The sequence below is a fragment of the Rhipicephalus microplus genome, chromosome 5 (genome assembly GCF_043290135.1).
Source record: "Rhipicephalus microplus isolate Deutch F79 chromosome 5, USDA_Rmic, whole genome shotgun sequence".
In the NCBI taxonomy this organism is placed as follows: Eukaryota; Metazoa; Arthropoda; class Arachnida; order Ixodida; family Ixodidae; genus Rhipicephalus; species Rhipicephalus microplus.
In genome coordinates, this window is record NC_134704.1 from 176,486,869 (window position 1) to 176,505,824 (window position 18,956).

The window sequence follows — 18,956 nt, forward strand, 5'->3', positions numbered from 1 at the left end:
ACATCTACGTATGCACCAAACAGATCGCGACCTCTGTATGGCCTCCAGACCATCAATGTGGCATAGCCACAATAGCTACATGTTAGCCAATATATGTCTAGGGCTAGGCGTCATAGAGACACGGTATTTTGCTGAGGATGGGAGAAGAAAAAAAGGCCTGCAGAAAAAACGAGACATTAACTCTAAAATAACACCTCATTGAAAGAGGAAGCACTTCTTACTTGTTTTGAGTGCAACTCTGTGGCAATTTGGCTGTACATGCTTAGCAGTAACAGCGCGGAAATGACGCGCGCTTTGACTGTTGTGTTTATTGCTCTTCGTCATACATGACCTGTTCTTGCTATTAGCCCCAAGTTTCTACGTGTCATTCTTTTTCTAAAGAATAAAAGTGCAAACACAATGATGACATGGAAATGAAAGCAAGGAGTATCAAACACATCAAGCTATGGGCCGCAGTAACAATACTTAGCCCCTCAAGAGCTGGGTCACGAAGAAGGTAAGAATGAGAAGTGGGGGTGATTTATGTGTACACATTATTAGCAAACCATAAGGAATAAAAAATACCTTTTCTGTATGTCATATACGGGTCAATTTTGAAGAAGATTTGGGGTCGGAATTAGATTCAACAACATGTGGATACCGATCTTTAAAAGGACCTAAGACAAGACGCCGAATCTGAATGACTGTTCTTCTTTCACGGTAACGCTTCAACTTTGTTGACCACATGAGCTGCCCCACAAAAACGGTGATTAAAACCAGCCATGTCTGCCTAGCTGCATGACGCACATGCATATTAAGAAAAGAAAAAGAATGTATCAGGTGAAGACACTCATGTACAGGCCACGGGCCGCAAGCGAGAGGATCATGGGCCATGCTTTATTGACCCCTGCCATAGTAAATACGCCATGAAACAAAATAAAATGAAGATCATCGCCGTGAGTGTGTGAATCAGCTTGACTCTCCGACCAAACTATGCAAGCAGCTGTACTCTATATGAACCATGCGCTATTGTTATTCTGCGCTAACACAAGATCCTAAATTACCTAGTTACAACGTCCTCTACCGAAACCTTGATAGTACAGGCATACTTTTAATTACATTAAACGATAACCAATCCAGATACCTTGCATTTATGTTGAGCTGCATGTTTTCTGATAAAAAAATGCAGCCCATTTCAGCACAAATCATTCCATCAGTTAGGTATTTGAGAAGGCATACAGCTTACATTTGACAGGTTAGCAATTCAAGCAAACGTTTGAGTTATAAAGTTAAAAAAAAGGAAAGAACACTTGTTAAGTGATCTATAAATGCTTGCTGTAAGTACACATGTCTACCAATAATATAGAGCTGGTGCGATTATTGTAAGCCCCTGGCATTTTGTTGTGTTTCTGTAATCTTGGCCCAATTCAGGTGGGATACCCTGTTCGACCCTGCTACAGTTGCATTTCATGCAAAAACTAGCATGAACAAACGATTCCTACCTATATTAAAGAAATCTCACGTTTTTATTGTATCGAAGAAAAAAAAGAACATTGGCCAATCACGGTGTCGTAAGAAAAGGTGCGGTGCTGGTGAAAACCTTTCGTTAGAATGAACATGTATTTGAATTCCGCCACTGATTTCCGACGAAGAAGATAAGTCTGGCACCTTTTCAACAAAAACATTGCAAAGTAATTTTAATTTTCTGCGCAATAAATAATTTTGCATTTAAATGCTTGGCAACACTTTCGCTGCTCTCATGAGCATATCACGCTCCAGCGTACCTCCTCAGGAGACTTTAGTAGTCAACCCAACAGTGCAAATTAGGTGAATTTCGGACCTGCTCAATTGTATAAATAATTAGAACAAAAGTTACAGGAAAGTTTTTTAAAACCTTCCTACAAATAGAGAACGCTTAATTTCCTACTATGGTAGCAAGAAAAAAAAATCTTCTATGCCCTTCTTGTTTTTTTGTTATGTATTCGTACCTTTTTTCTTTTTTTTTTGCCACTACTGTGTTGTATACACCCTGTCGTGCATGATTCTAGAAATGATTCAGACTGCCAATAATTTTTTTTCATACTTTAGACAGTCCTTCAATTACCTCGTATTCGTACTGTGTAAGTTATACCAACAAAAAGACTTTATTTTGCGTGTGTGCGTGAAATGGCGGCGTATACTATGGTATAGCTCGCTTTATACGCTACTACGAATAATTACTAGTACAGTCTTGCCAAAGTGTTTTTGAGTGATGTTTGTTCCATTTGTTGCACATTTACTGGTTCTTAGAGATATTGATCACTGAAGGAGGACGTCGGCCTGTTCCGTGGTGGCTTCCTTGCTCGAAGCATCGAGCTCTTCTCAGCCCGCCATTGTTCAGACACTGAATTACGTAGCAGTGCTCTTCACCTATTAGCCAGTTGATGCGTACGATCGCCTTTTGTGGACTCTTTACGGTGTGCTGGTGAAACAGACGAAGTGATGCACTTCATAAACGAGCAGCATAAAGGTAAAAAAACAACTCGCTGCATCATGAAAACACACCTGCCTCTTCACGACTGCGCCTTAGGAGACCTGAACATAATAAAAAACAACAAAGGATGAGAGATTCAAGAACGAGTCGCGCGCAGAGCGAGTGAAACGACGACCGCTGAAAGAGAGAGGAAGAGGTCGAGTGGCCTTGCCCTCATCTCTCCTCCCCGCCAATACCTTCCTCCACGCTCACGATGGTACTTCTCCGTTACACGGCCTCCCTCGCTTTTTTACCTTCCGAAGTCGCTCGCCGTCGTCTTCGCGTAGCGGGCACTATTCAATGCCGGGCCCGCGGGCATCGCCGACGCGTCTTCGCTAAACGCGTCCTACGTCGCCTCTTCTATACCTTTACCCGGCCTACACCAGCCCAAAGGCGCAGCCCCGAGTTTTGCATTGAACTGCAGTAGACGCCCACGCATTGTATTGCCTACTCCGTTCCTGGGAAGCGTAGTCACCACCGTTCCACATACCACGCAGCGCACGCGTACCCGAAGACAGCACCGCACTCACCGCTGCAGCACTTCATTCGATCCGGCCCCCACCCCGTGACCCGGAAAAGCCCGAATCGAAAAGAAGCAACGTTTCTTTTCTTCGTGAAGCACGATTAAACGCCGTGGATTGCGTGGTAAATATCCAAGACTACGCGGGCTCAACCTCGATGGGCGACGGTGCCATAACATCTGCATAAGTGCTTACAAGTGTTCTTGGGGGTGGTCAGGAGTGCACGCCAGCCTTAGCATCACCGATTGGCTACGTTCAGTGAGATCCTACTTCGAGCTCCCGGGGGAACAGTTTCTCACACAGCGGCAAAGAAAGATCCTAAAAGAAGACGTTGTTCCACAGGTAAGAATCATTAGCGACTTCAACATTAACTCGCATTGCGTATGCGCCGCATGCAGAGTTCTTTTTCGCTTTTGTCATCCAAGCGGTGCCATAACACACGTGATACCTACTTCAGAAATACAGCAGTCTATATGTTGCGATAAGAATTTTCTATTGTAATTCCGCCAAAGTGATGAGCATATTCTCTCCGTAATAAAACCGAATGTCACGAAAAACGGCATATAGTCGTTTGCCTGTGTCCGCACTTCAAATTAATTTTTGCGCATATATGTGCAACGCAATGTCGGGACATCTGAGCGACATTCTTCCGGCGTTTTCTTTGAAAGTCCTTAGTAGCTAAAAGTTGGCTCCACGATTGATACACTAATATTTTACTGAAAAAAGCATAGTGCAAACGCCTCATGTGCGAGATGTGAACCACTGGCGATGAACCATGTTAACTATTATCAGGGCAAAATTTTCCACTTTCGTTGACTGCGGCCCATCGATGTCTCTGCCTTTCTACAGCCGAATACGTGAATTATTCTTGAAATTTACTGCAGCAGTGGCCGAAATCTTATAAGACCAGTGCGCGAAAAGCACAGTCTTAAAAACCGGTTTCTGTGTGCACTAAACAAAAAAAACATGTAGCTTTAATCACCCTACAGATCTGTATCACTAAGCAGATCCTTGTTAATCACCCAGGTGTCGGAAATATTGCTACTCGTCGATATTGCAGCTTCATGCAGCGCTTAAAGAGGGAACACATGTAAAAGGAGATTTGCAATTTACGGGAAAACTTTCGCGATTGTAGAGCAATCGCAGCCGTCTGATGAGAGAGTGACCACAACTTCGAGAACCAAGAAAAATACCAGACTACTCATCTTTCATGCAAAAAGTGGTCGCAAAAAGCACTAATAAATGTTGAATCTTCTTTTTTTTTCTAGTTCATCGCTTATGGCAGTGCCGTTTGGATTTTTTCTGCTGTAATAACGACCGAGAATTCGAAATAACTTGAATTCGTGTTACACTTCGAGCTTCTTTGACAACAATGTCATAATACTGAACTTATCGAGTGACAATACTTACTGCGAAGTGAAAATGTAAGAACTATGGGAAAGAAAAGGAAAATACTATACAGTTCAAACATTCAGGGTATGATTGCGAATGTTGGAGGAAGGAGATGACAGGAAAGACAACATGCAGATTCAAGGTACGTAATGAAATGTTAATTAGGTTTATTTGGTTCCTTTTAGTTTATTAAATACCATTTATTAGGTTATTTACCACACTTGCAAAACTAACCTGCCCACGATCCAAAACATCCAAGCTCAGGCCTTCATTTACCACGCTGTCCATCCCTCGTCACTGCTCAATACTACTCCATCACAACGTAGATCACTGCTGAGACTATGATTATGCCAACCGGTATGCCAGAAACCATTGTCCCCACCTGGCAAGCCTCGCTGCTTTAGGACCATACTTCATTTAGCAAATCTGCCTATTCCCATCGTGCATCATTTACAACAGGGTATGTACCTGCGGAAGAGCTGGAGATTCCTCCATGGCGCTTGAACCTCCCATAAACACGTCTCACAATTTCAGAATTGCAAAACAAATCAGCTTTACCTGCCCCAGCATTACAGCAACTCAGCCTATATTTATTTTTTATTTTTTGCACAAAACCTACAACAACCACGTGAACATCTACGCTAATGTTTCGACCACTGTGTTCAGTTCTGGTGGTGTGCTGATGATAGCAGCACGAGAAATATTATTATGGCTCATATTATCCCCTCTGACTACATATACAGACGCAGAACTTATGCGCTAGAGTACATCGATTCTGACACCGAGCAAATGGGCTGTTTTCTCTAACTGAAAGGCAATGTTACCGTGTCTGCAGTTAGCTTTCTGGCGTGTACGCCACAAACAGCTTACATACGGAATTCTCAGACTGTATCACCGCGTCAAATAAAAAAAAGACAAGAGTTTGACATTCATTGCCTGCATGGTCATTGTGGGATTAGTGGCAATGTTTCGGCAGACAACGCGGCTCGTACATCGCATGAACAAGAAACTACCGTTCCGATTCCCCTTCATAGGACAGACGCTGCTAGGGAGCTTTGCCATCAAATCAACTTGATGCTGGGGCTCTGACCTCAAGCCGAACTTCGTCCACGTGATGCCTTACATGATTGTCAGCTTTGTTTGAGAGTTTCCCCTACGAAGACATATGCAATATTAATAGGAGTAGTCGACAGTGCAGAATGGGTTGTCTGCGGCTCCGAGGAAGACACTGATCATGTTATGCCACTTCCCCGATTTGCCTCTGAAGGAATACTGCTTTCTTAATAAATGCGAAGCATTTCTTAGCGAGCTTTGACGACTATGAGCGTATCTATCTATCTATCTATCTATCTATCTATCTATCTATCTATCTATCTATCTAACCACTTACGACTTTTAGCCCTCCTGGCCGTTTCAATAATGGTATCAATACCAAACTTGGTATGGCATAACATGACTCTATGAAAAACATATCTGGCTAGTCATAACATAAAAGTCAAGCCATCGTTGTCATGAATGTCAAGATTTACATTTCATGGTCCTGCAGCTCTTGCGGTGGTTTCGTTCACATGCCATGTTGTAAAACTGCTTTGGTATGACATGATTGCATGGCGAACACAAGCGACAGACCCTAACATGAAAATCATGACATGCCTGTCATGTAACAACATGACTACAAGCCACGCTCGTGATGCGCTGGCGGCTGTTTCGCTCTCTTCACCTATACCGAATTTGGTATTACGGGACGTGAATGGATGAAAAAGGTATGTGACTGGTGCAGACATAATAATCATGAGATGCGTGTCATATAAAAAATGCCGCCATATCCACGAAGTGAATGATGATGAGTGGGCGAAGCTCCGGAGGTAAACCTGGTAAACCATGAATCCTCCGTACATTTTGCCCACTCGATTTTATTGCAACGCTCCCGCTAGCGTACGTCGCCGCACTATATCGAACGATGACACGCGCCATATGTGGCAGAGAGAGAGAGAAAACTTTATTTGCGCATAACGCGGAGCATTCCAAATGGTCGGGCCCCTATTCCAGGGCTCCGCTGGCCCTAGCCATTGTCTCTACCCGTTGGACCAGCCAGCGCTGATCAACAATGGCCGAGCTGGACAGCAGCGCCTCCCATTGTCCCTCTGTGTTGTTCATGTTGTGGTGTTCTTCATTGTGATGCGTACACTCCCACGTGATGTGAAACAGAGTTGGTGTGGCCCCACACCACGGGCATATATCTTTGTATGCTGTGGGGTAGAATACATGCAGCCTGTGTAAGTTCGTGTATGTGTTTGTTTGGATTCTGCGTAATGCCACCGATTCCATTGCTGTAAGTTTCTTATGCGGTGCTGGATACACTTTTCTATTGTCCCTGTAATACTGAAGAATTGCACCAAAGTTAGGGTCTAGGGGCGTTGGATCCTCTATTGCAGTGTGCAAGGAAGCTCGGTAATCTGTGAAGCCTCGAGCCGCCTCATCCGCAAACTGGTTCCCGGTGACGCCCTCGTGCCCCGGCGCCCAGATAATGGTTTGGGTGTATTCAATTGGGAAGTCCTTGTGAGCTTTGGTTAGAATTTGGAAGGCCTTCATACATATTCTACCTTTTTCGTAATTTCTACATGCAGCCTTCGAGTCTGTGATTATTGTCATTGGGGTTTTTCGCTCCCTGCCCTCCTTGATTGCCAGCGCAATCGCTATCTCTTCCGCTTCTGTGATAGAGGCTTGGGCTATGGAGGCACAACTTGTGACGTTTCCTTTTCGGTCTGTGACCACGGCCACCATGTTCTTTGCATTTACCTGATATGGTGCAGCGTCAGTAAATCTCGCCGTATTCAGATATTTTGTCTGTTTATCTATGTAAACGGCTCTTGCTTTACGCCTTCCAGCATGTAAAACTGGGTCCATGTTCTTCGGTAGGGGGCATATTTTGTACCAGGCTCTGACTGAGCACGACAATTCCTTAGCTCTTCCACGTGCCTGTACTTGTTCGCCGAGGCCGATCCTCTGAAGAAGTTTTCTGCCGGTTGTCGTCTGTAGCAGGCGGTTAATCTGGGTGGTTACTTGTGCCTCAGCCAACTCATCAAATGTATTGTGAAGTCCGAGCGCTAATAGCTTCGCAGTTGAAGTGCTTTGTGGTAGTCGCAGAGCTGCTTTATACGCCATCCTTATTATTTTGTCTGCTTTTTCTTTCTCCTCTCTATTCATGTTGTGGTAGGATAGCGAGTATGTTAATCTGCTGATGACTAAGCTCTTTACCAAACGAAGCACGTCTTGTTCTTTCAGTCCAGCACGATTGTTCGTTATTCGAACTATCATACGAACAATTTGTTGAACTGTTCGTTTAAGCATATTCAGTGTGTGGAGACATCTTTGATTGGACTGTAACCACATCCCTAAGATCCGAACAGTTGTTTTCTCTGGTATAATATTGCCGTCTAGCTTGACCTCAAGGCGGAGGCTCGGGTCTGTCCTTTGTTTTTACTCTTGGAGAACCGAATGAGTTCCGATTTGTCTGCTGAGCACTGAAGCCCCCTTTCTTTAGTGTAATCTTCGATAGTTTTAGCTGCCAGTTGAAGCCACTCTTCTTTTTCCGCCAAGCTACCCTTGGTTGTCCATACAGTGATGTCATCCGCATAGAAGGAGTGTCGGATGTCGGGAATACCTTCCAGTTTTTTGGCTAGACCAATCATGGCTATGTTGAAAAGCGTAGGCGAGATCACAGCGCCTTGTGGTGTGCCTTTGCTCGGTGGGTGGAAGACATTGGATTCGTGTTCTCCTAATCTGATAACAGCGGTTCTTTTAGTAAGGAAGTTCTGTACATATTTGTACGTCCTTTGACCGCAGTTTGTCGCTGCTAGCCCATCTAATATGGCCTTATGGCTTACGTTGTCAAAAGCGCCTTTTATGTCATTGGCCATGACAATGTTTTCTCCTGCTTTTGGAACATTTGTTAGTACTTCCTCCTTTAAAAGCAGAAGGATGTCCTGTGTCGAAAGGTTCGAGCGGAAACCAAACATGGTGTTTGGCAACAAGTTATTTTGTTCAAGGTGCCGTTGAAGTCTGGCATTTATTAATCTCTCAAACACTTTGCCTAAGCACGAGGTAAGAGAGATTGGCCTGAGGTTTTCTATTGCCAATTTCTTTCCTGGTTTGGGTATCATATTGATTACAGCATGCTTCCATTGTTGTGGTATAGTGCCATTCACCCAGTGTTTGTTAATGATGTTTAGAAGCGCTGTTATGGCTTCGTCATTCATGTTGGGAATCATGGCGTTGGTGATTTGGTCCGCCCCAGGCGCTGTGTTGCGTTTCATGCTGACGATTGCCGCTCTGACCTCGGCATGCGTGAAAAGTGCATCCAGTTCTGAGTTTGGGAGCCCAGTGTATTTAGCCTGGTAAGGGGCTGTGATGGCTCGGGCGCCGAAACACTTAGTATAGATGTCTTGAAGCAGGTCATCTCTTGTGCCTGGATATGTGTGCAATAATCTTTCTAGAGATTTTTGTCCTTCGCGTTTAGTTTTCAGAGGGTCAATCATGGCTCTTAGGATATTCCATGTCTTTGCTGTTCCTAGGGTTCCATTTAGTGAATCACAAAATTGTTCCCAGTTGGCTGTCGCGAGTTGATTAGCGTACTGTTCGGCTTGCTGCGTTATTTCTTCAATTTTCGCTTTGAGTTTCTTATTTCGCTTTTGCCTTTTCCATCTTTTAGTGAGGTTTCTTCTTGCTTCCCACAGGTGGAGAAGGTGAGCGTCTACTTCAGGGGTATCATCTGTTCTGGCGACAGTTTTGGTGTACATTTGCTTTTCATTTCGAATTACTTTGCACCACTCGTCCAAGTCGTCTATGGCGGTCACATGCGCTTTTAGCGCTTTTCTATATGCGTGCCAGTCTGTAATTTTGGCTGTGCCGATGTGTTTGCGGATATATGTGGCATCATTCCTATTTTATAACACCTCGCATCTTTCATAATCAACTACACGTACCGCCGTCTAGTTTATAACATCTTGCATCTTTTGGACGGACGGACGGACGGACGGACGGATGGACGGATGGATGGACGGACGGACGGATGGACGGATGGACGGACGGGCGGACGGATGGACGGACGGACGGACGGACGGATGGATGGACGGACGGACGGATGGACGGATGGATGGATGGACGGATGGACGGACGGACGGACGGACGGACGGACTGACGGACGGATGGACAGATGGATGGATGGATGGATGGATGGATGGATGGATGGATGGATGGATGGATGGATGGATGGATGGATGGACGGATGGACGGATGGATATGGCTGTACCCTTTAGATCGGGCGGTGGCTAGCGTAATACGTGGGCTGTGCGTCCCCTGTATGTAGCCACCTCTCGTAATAACGAGAGGTGGTTACATACAGGGGACGCACAGCCCACGCCTTAAGGAGCTTCGCTCCTAAAACATCACTACATGCCACAGTCAATGCGCGAATACATTTCGACGTGAAGTGGTGCATGTGCTCACCAGCGTTCATTTCGTAGCGTCACGCCGGCGTTGCCACGCCAGGCGCCGGTCAAAGACGGAGGCGCGCGCCGCGCTGCGTGTTTGACGCATGCGCGTTTCAGCTCGTCTGGCGTCCCTTTGTCACGAAAAGAGGCAGACGCAGTGTTGTCTGGGTAACGCATCGGCGCGAAATGCAGCATGTCGCATTTTGCGCCGGCTGCCGTAGGGCCGCGCCGACAGACGCTGGTCGCGCCTGGCATCAGACTATAGAGTGCTCGGTTTTGATAACGTAGCGTCGCTGTGCCCAGTGTGTGCGCGCGTCAGCGCTCCATATATTGAGTTTCTGATGATGCAATCGGGGCCGTTTTGCTAGCTCCACATATACCGAATTTGGTGTAACATGACATCAATGGATGAAGAAATATATGACTGGTGCAAACATGATAAACGTGACACGCTTGTCATGTAAGAACATGACAACATACCACGTTCATGGCGTGCTCGTGGCCGTTTCACTAGCTCCACGTTTCACTAGCTCACGTCATGTGATACCACATTTGGTATCACATGACGTGAATAGATGACGAAGGTAAACGACACATCGAAACATGATAATCGTGACATGAAAGTCATGTACCGTATCATTTACCACCACCTCGTAACGTTGTGCTGATTTTAAAGTGACATATCAGTATTTCTCATTCGTGCTTCGCATATCATCGATTCCCACTGTACGTGGAATACGTCAATTTTTTTATATGGCGATTGAATGACCAGCCGCTCTCCATGCAGATGCTGGTGGGACCCCATCCTCATCGCTCGTTGGTTAACAAACCAGTGAAAGTGTTATTGTGTTTTTTAAGGACCGTGGACCTTTGTGAACTTTCGTGGCTGTTGTGTAGTGCTAACGCTACATAGGCGGCAGAATGTTTGATGATTATTTAGTTTCTGTTTCTTCCTTTATTTTTTACTTACGCTCGTTTCTCTCTGTGTATTTGTTCTATTCTCATTTTCCTTTTCAGCCAGCGTGTAGGGTAGTCAACCAGACTGCTGTCGGTATAAGCTCCTTGACTTCTCCCTTTTGTATTTATTCTTTCGTTAGCGCATATCTTTTATTGAACATATATCAGACCTTGTTAGGTAGCTCGTTGTTACCATCGAAGATACGTGCACATGATGTCCAGTGGGTCGGCGATATCAGTTTATGTGACGTGATTTCTTCACACGCGTGAACTCTAGCGCGATCGACAAGAGGTCCGCATAAACACCGAATATTTTTTTTTTGTGGGGAAATTGATATAATAGCGAACCCCTGCAGATCCCCAGACAAGGCTTTCATAAGCGATAATATTCAGCAAATGGGAAAAATCTGTTTTGAAGCTTGTCTATTTAGACCTAAACTATAAATTGAGGATTTAAATCAAGGTCTGTATGTATTCCCTCAGATAACCAGGTCGAAATTTTAAGATGTCAAATACTGCTAGTGCAATGATAGCTATGGTAGTATAGGGGACTGTTATAAAGTTTCCACCAAAGTAATACAACTAAGGAAGCAGGCAAACACAATGAGGCTATAAGCCAGCGTCTTTAATAATGACCTGCTTTCTATCGTAATGTTGTTCTTTCGCTCGAAGCGCTCTTACCATTTCTTAAGTGGTAACCACTGGCCTAGCTTACTTTCCAAAGTAGTAGTGAGCTTCATTAGGGCAGAAAACAGCTTACGTTTGATGCGAAGATACGACCGAGGCTGTTCTGTACGCTTTACTTATTGGGGGTATCACGGGTCTAACTTACTGATATTTATAGCTACCAAAGATCTATTGAAATAACAATCCTCGTAACGAATAACCAAATGCAAATGAAGGTGGCCTGTGATCTCTGCAGCGCTCTGCCGGACGATGGAACTAGTATATACATTCTTTACGTCATCCACGAATGCCATCGGTGACATAGCACCCACAAGGTCACAAACCTAAGAGCAAGAGGGTTGTGCATTTCGGCATAGCTTCTGAATCTGGATAGGCCTAACATTCTGATGGAGCCCAGCTGCAGCTCTGACGTCGGCTATTACAAAAGTTTTCGTTGTAACAGCCAGGCCTGCTTGTCGCAAGCGACAACCTTAGCCTCTGTCAGCGTACTTCTAAAGTAATCACGGCTTCTTGCAGAGCCCTAACTGATGGCAGAGCCCAAAGCCTGGCCGTATGCATGTTCCAAAACTCGCGCTCGTGTTTCGACAATACTTTTCTCGGCTCATCTCTTTCCCAACTCATCCACTTGGGGCTGTGTCCATAGGAATTATTTTTCATCATACGTTGACCACCTTTGGTTTTACCCGCGCCACCTGGACGGCAGACATGCAGTTAACTGACGCACGATTAGTGAGCAAACATCAGTGAGGTCTGAGAATATTATGGCACAACAATGCCCCATAAAAGTCTGTGGCAGCATTTAACATTAATTCAGCTGGCCAGAGGCGGAAAGAGGCGCGTTTGTGGGAAACATCATGTTTTGTTTTCACACTCCTAGTCCATAAGGGCGTATTTCATATGGACGGTCCATATCATTACATGTGCTGCTATCAGAGAGCATAAATACCGCTCAGATGGTGCAGCGCGGAACAGGACAAGAGGCACCTTTCGTTTCTCCCGTCTTTCGTGTAAACGTCGGCATGAACTAAGCAAGCTTCGATTGAAAGTACGAGCTGGTTTTCACCATTGCGTGCTTCTTGTCCTGCTTCACACTGCGCACACCTATAAAACTATTTAAATTCGCTTCATGTAATACTGAGTACTTTTATCAATCATTTCTACCACGAACCTCTCGCGATTGGAATGGCCTTCCCGCTGACATTGTAAACATTAATAACTGTAAACATTTTCGCAATTCTGTAGCTAATATTGTATACTCAGGCTCTTTCTAACTTATAGTGCGTCTCTATTGTACTTGCATATTTTGTTCCTTTTATTTTGTTACCTTTTTGTGCTTTTACCACTCCCCCTCTGTAATGCCTCTGGCCCTGAGGGGTATAATAAAATGAAATGAAATGAAATGAAAATGCAACATGCGCAAGGCACCCATCTAGTTTATTTAAAGACATATCACAAACGTCGACCTAGTAAAATAAACAGGAGACGAAAAGACGCCAGGCCTGCGTGGAAGGCGCAGCACAGTCACAGCGAAAGATAGAAGAGCGGCCTTTCAGAGCCCATCAAAACACTAATTGGGTAAATACTGGAAACACACTTGCTTTATAGGGCATCAATAATAAATGTATCTGAGTAGTAGGCTGGCATTCGCTATGATATTTTTTGTCATTCTTCTGAGAAGAGTCACATCCGCTAAAACATGCAAAGAATTTTGCGCCTTTTGTTCATGCAGTGGCTGCTGACAATGAGGAATTATGGCGGAAGTGGGTATGAGCGACAGTTAATAGGGGAACGAGAATAAGCTTTTGTAACGGGTCGGAACATTGGACGACCCACTCGTTACGCTATCCGCATTGTGCGGTCACTGGTTGTTGTTTCGGCGTTTTAAAACGCTTTATGAATTATAATACCGCGATTGCTTTCGTGACCACAAGCCAGCCTAAGGCATACCGGTCTGGCTCAGCGGCAGAATACTGGGCTGCCACTCAAAGTACCTGGGTTCAAGCCCCACTGTGTCATCGGTGCTAATTTTTTTTCTAATTTCACGTGATGTGGTAACAGACACCGGCGGCGGCAGCGGACAACTGCGCGTGACCCTAGCTATGATCTCATAACAGATTTTGCTCTAAAGCTAGACAACTTACGAATAACAAAATCAAGCGATCCCTCGAACTTTGGGAATCAATGTTATGCGAAGCATGTGGAGGGAAGGTGAATGTGTTTGGATATTTTTATTAAGCGAAATGTTGCGAAATGACGCTAAGGATACTAACGAATGTTGTACGTACAGATATATGTTGAACAGACACATGTGTTTTATTGAACGAGTTTTTTTACCGATGCCAACATTAACATGGATATTACACCCCTCAGAAGTGCTAAGCTGATATGTAGCTGTTTTGTTCTTGAGGACGGTTTAACCCTTGATAGCGCTACATGAATCAACTTCAGTGGTTGACCCTTAACTATGATTGACGTTAACCCGACGTGAACGCTGTATCTTAGGGGTACATGTGTAAAATTTAAAAAAATTAAATGAATACAACTGCAACCACAATTGACATTCGACGAGTATTAGGGTCAATTTCAGAAGCAGTTCCGAGACTTGGAGCAGCTCCGTGCTAGAGTGCTTGATTTCTTTGCAGATTGCTTGGGTTTGCTTCCTGCTGGGGCCGTCACAAATATTCTTTGCATTCGTCGGGTCAACGCTGCTGATTTCAGTTGTTTATTTAATGCTCTCGCGGTAATATTACTCATCTTTGTTCGTGCCCGTTCTTGGGTGGCCCGGGGAGCAGGTATGTGTCACACATGTCTGGCGCATATCTTTCACAACTTGCACTCCTTTTTCTGTGAGCCCATTTGGTGTAGAAAGTACGGACTGAAAGTTATATACTTGAACTCACACGACGCCGCGAAGAAGGTAAGCTTTCTTGACGTAAACTGTGCCTCATTGTTGCTGAGAACTCCCAGTGGTACTTAGTGCCTAGCAAAAATGAACGACATTCTGCGTATCGCTTCTTGTGCTTTAATACCCTGTAGCCTTTCTGTTTCTGGAAGGTTGGGGTACACGCCGTGGAGCACCAGGTAGGGAACGCAGCGCATGGTTGCCGGACAACTATGTAATGTATGCTGCTGTAGGCAGTTGTCCCAGTCAAATGTCATTCCATGTGCAGCTGCGTTCTCAAGGATTCTGCTGGCACCTAACCTATAACTCAAATAAGAGGCCGCGGAGCAATACAGTTGTTCAACTTGTGATTCTCCATCCTACACACATCCGGCGCCGTTAATAGGTACACCCTTAAACTGAGTTATCGGTTAATGAGACAACAGTGTTGCAGTTTCTGGAAACGCCGTTTGCGCTTGGTGACTTGTCATTGCAAATTCTACTACTGCTAAAGGATTGTATTGTGAGATTTCATTGCAAAAAGCAATCCATATATATTTCTTATGGGAGTTGCTGAAGCTGAACGCTGCAGTCACTCTGTGAGCCTGTACTCTCTTCAAGAGCAAGTTCAGTGGTGCAAGTTTTTGTTTTTTGATGGCCTGAGCACTGTGTTTTGACGACAAACACTTTTCTGACTTCTTTCCTTTTGTTTTTTGTTTTCTGAAGGTTTGACCTGCTATGGGTGGACACAAACAGCCGGCAGGCACATCACTGTTCATCAATTTTCTCATTGCAATCACAGCCTGCACTGGACAGAAGCTTCAAGCTATAGGTAAGACACAGTAATTTATTCATTAACCCCTATTCTACTGTTATTTACAGTGTGGCTTTCACTTCATAGCTATTAGTTTTGTTGTGAATATACCCGACTTCTGTTCAAAGAGAGAGAGGAAGAGAGAAATTGAGAGGAAAGGCAGATGGGTTAAATAAGTATTGTCTCGGCTGGCTACCCTATACATTGAGGTTGGGGAGAAAGGGGAACAATATCTTATGTTTAATAGTGCGACATATATAAATAAAAGGAAGCCACTGCATGCGTTTTATTCACTTAAGCTAGTGACATTTTTATTGCCATCATTTCTATGGCATATTCCAGAACATGAGTGGTTGAAGTGGACTGATGCTTAGAAGTGCCAGCAACAGCGTTGTCCAAGTCGATAAACTTTTTCTGCGCCCCATAGTGTCATATGCATTTCTGTGCTTTTCCCCTCACCCATGTACAAGTTAGCAAACCAGTTAACCACGAGGGTAACCTCCCTGTCTCTTCTTCTATTTTTATATCTATTTCTGTGCTTCCAGCGCATTGATTGCCGCTTGTGCTGTGCTGCCCAGGCCTTCACGATAGACTTCTATAAAAACACTCATTGCTAGAATTCCGACCAACTCTGTCGCCCTTCAATAGGTCGCACTTCCCCTCTGCACCTTTTTTGTCGTTGTTGCTTTCTTGCCCCCTCTTACTTTTTCGTCTTTACCTTTTTGACTACCCTTATTGTAGTAAGGTATGAAACTGCACTCAACACGTTTAGCAAGATTTCCTGCCCTTCTATCGCTTTATTGTCTCTCTCTTTGTGTGCTGCAATACAATTTAGCTTAGTTTGGTGCTCAAAATGTTCTTCAATCATTATTCATTGTGTTAATTCAGTTCTGTCCAATGGCAGTGTCAGTGCTGACTTTATTTCAATTGAAGCAACTGCTGAGGCTCGCGTGTTTTTGTGTTGAATCGCACACTTGTTAGCGATTTTTATGTAATACAAAGGAGTGGATTGCGACATCTGATTTAACTGTTTTCAATTACTCATTTTGTCATTGTGTACTGTAATTTATATCCCCTGTACAGCTAAACAAAATGAGCAGACAAGACCTCCAATCTGAACGTTTCTTGCACACATACCTTTCAAAAATGAGGCAAGAGAAAAGCGGCCCAGTGTCGGCACTAGGAAGTGCTCTTAAAAAATACGCATAATCATTGTTTTCTCTCTACGCTTATAGGGCAGCCAAGTATATATCCTCCCTCTGGAGTGATATGCCTTGTATGTGTTTTTTTTTAAGCTTGAGGTGACATTGCGCAAACACGATTGTCACCTTCGCAGTTGCTAGCTTCCTGTTTAGATAGCTGGTCATATGTACAGGAACGATATTTTTTTCTTGAAAAGTTGACTAATAGAAGTAATAATGCCAAATAAATAAAAAACAATTTTCAGATGTATGCCTTTCACGGCCTATTTGCCGCATTAAGTCTCACCATGGTTTCAATTCCAATCAACATCACCGACAAGCAAATGTTTGAACTACTTCGAAATGTAAGGACAAGACACCTTATACCATTTTTGATAAGCATCGGCTGTTAGAGTCAGCAGACTGGCAGACAGGTCCGTAAAGTTTCCGCAAAAGATGGTTCGGGGCAACTTGTACCTTAGTTGCTCAAACTTCACGTGTGCCGGCTAATGCAAATGAGGACACCGCCCTAATAGTGTGAAAGGCCGCCTGTGTGTCGTAAAATATTCTCACAAATGCCATGAAATCTGGGATTACAATTTGAATTCTTCTCGTAGTTTCATATAATTATACATAGCCCACCAGTCTAAAGTGGTTATGACTCATGCTTATAAACAGGTAATGAAGCTGCACAGATAATTTAGTGTTGCATTAAATTTTAGTAAAACTTGATGAGGTAATTGTAGATGAACTTATTCTTGCTATGTATGACTTGTACACCTAATAAATGCTCCGTCTTTTATTCGCGTATTTTGCTTGAACTTGTATTTTCCTTCTTTTTTTTTTCAGAAAGCAATGGAGTGTTCTTTTCAGGTAAGTTTCGCAAAACAAAATATGCATTAACCGTAGCAGAGTAGTACTCCTTACAAAGAAGCTTGTTTCCTACTGTGAAGCACTGCAATGTTTTGGACGTATAGAGCGCATCAGTACCGATGCCTAGGCTTCTCATTTGATTTAGGCGGCGTGGAGGGAAGGTGCGGTGGGTACACAAAATGTATTATTGCGTTGCTGTGATTCAAATGTGGCAGTTTTTTTTATGTCAGATCCATTAGGGCGTCATAGTTTCGGTCTATAGAAAAAAAGTAGCCATGCTTTATTAAGGATATTCAGCCGGAAGAGGCAAGAAGTGAGTAGTTAGCGGGCGCCTGTCCCCCATGTGCTTCCCACTTCTTCACCTATTAGTACTCACTACTAATATTCACTGCAAGTAATGAGTGGCTTGTCTCGTAAGAACTGTACAGTCTGCGCCGTTCACATTGATATTATAAGCGACAAAGATAATTTTGTATGTATTCAGGTCATACAATTATTATCGAGAAAAGCACTGTAATTAGCCACTCATATCAATCGCACCATGCTGCGTCTGAGCTCATGAACTTGTGTCAATAGGCACTAAATTCATAGCAATATTCAATATATTGTAGAGAAGGCAACATAATACATGGTGATGTGAAGGTATCTGGTTTTTCAATATCGTAAATGCTAATTTGCGAAAATTTGTTCTTATGTGACGTCATCTCATTCTGCGCAAGTCAAATAATTGCCACTGAGTAGGTTCATAACTATATTCATTATTTAAATATTTACGTAGGTAAGTAAGCACCAATAGGACATTCTTAGTCTGAGTGAGTTGGTATTCGTTGGTAGTTTCAGAAAACGCTTTTTTCTGTCCACCTCGGCGGAACAGGGGCTAGGGTGCTTCGCTGCTGCTGCTGCTGCTGCTGCTATTAATAATAATAATAATAATAATAATAATAATAATAATAATAATAATAATAATAATAATAATAATAATAATAATAATAGTAATTATTATTATTATTATTATTATTATTATTATTATTATTATTATTATTATTATTATTATTATTATTATTATTATTATTATTATTATTATTATTATTATTATTATTATTATTATTATTATTATTATTATTAATAATAGCAGCAGTTTTCTAATAATAATTATTATTATTATTAGAAAACACTTTCATACACAAAGCTTGTTGAGAGCAAAAGAACTCACAGCTCCCGTATTGTTTATCAGTGTTTCTTTGCACGCGTTTGTTTTTTGTCCGACGAAAGTTCTTCTCAGACACGATACAGTGACAGTGCTTCATGCTGGTCAATACAAACAACCACTGTTTTTCCTGTTTTCAGGACTTCCGAGGCCACCCTCTGAAACGAGTAAGTAGGCAAATACAAGCTCTATTGCAATTTCGCTCACATCCGTTTGCAGAGACTTCTTGACGTGTTTTCCGTCACGGCTAACTTGCAAATGAGCCATGCGAAGGAAATTTTCAAAATATATGCCCGAATTGTCTTCAATAAACATTGAATGATCTCGGGAAATTGATTTATCTTGTTAGAGTACAGCAACTTCTCTAATATTTATTTATTTATTTATTTATTTATTTAAATATTTACAAATACTACTGTCTTGATCGATGAAACATAGCAGGAGTGACGACATGGGTTAG

General features: G+C 43.2%; 1 protein-coding gene across 10 annotated transcripts in view; it reads left to right on the forward strand.

Moving 5' to 3' along the window:
* The first annotated feature begins 2,731 nt into the window (after nucleotides 1-2,731).
* The window catches only part of LOC119174109 (uncharacterized), a 155,584-nt gene continuing 139,359 nt past the window's right edge, over nucleotides 2,732-18,956 (forward strand). For 3 of the 10 annotated variants that reach the window (XM_075896208.1, XM_075896213.1, XM_075896214.1), the window contains exons 1-4: nucleotides 2,735-3,354; nucleotides 15,148-15,253; nucleotides 17,266-17,289; nucleotides 18,637-18,663. In XM_075896208.1, coding sequence (XP_075752323.1) covers nucleotides 15,160-15,253; nucleotides 17,266-17,289; nucleotides 18,637-18,663 — 145 coding nt within the window. In that variant the 5' untranslated portion in view covers nucleotides 2,735-3,354; nucleotides 15,148-15,159. Of the gene's footprint in view, nucleotides 3,355-15,147; nucleotides 15,254-17,265; nucleotides 17,290-18,636; nucleotides 18,664-18,956 lie in introns of all 10 variants that reach the window. The other 7 variants (XM_075896206.1, XM_075896207.1, XM_075896204.1 and 4 more) reach the window with 4 other exon arrangements.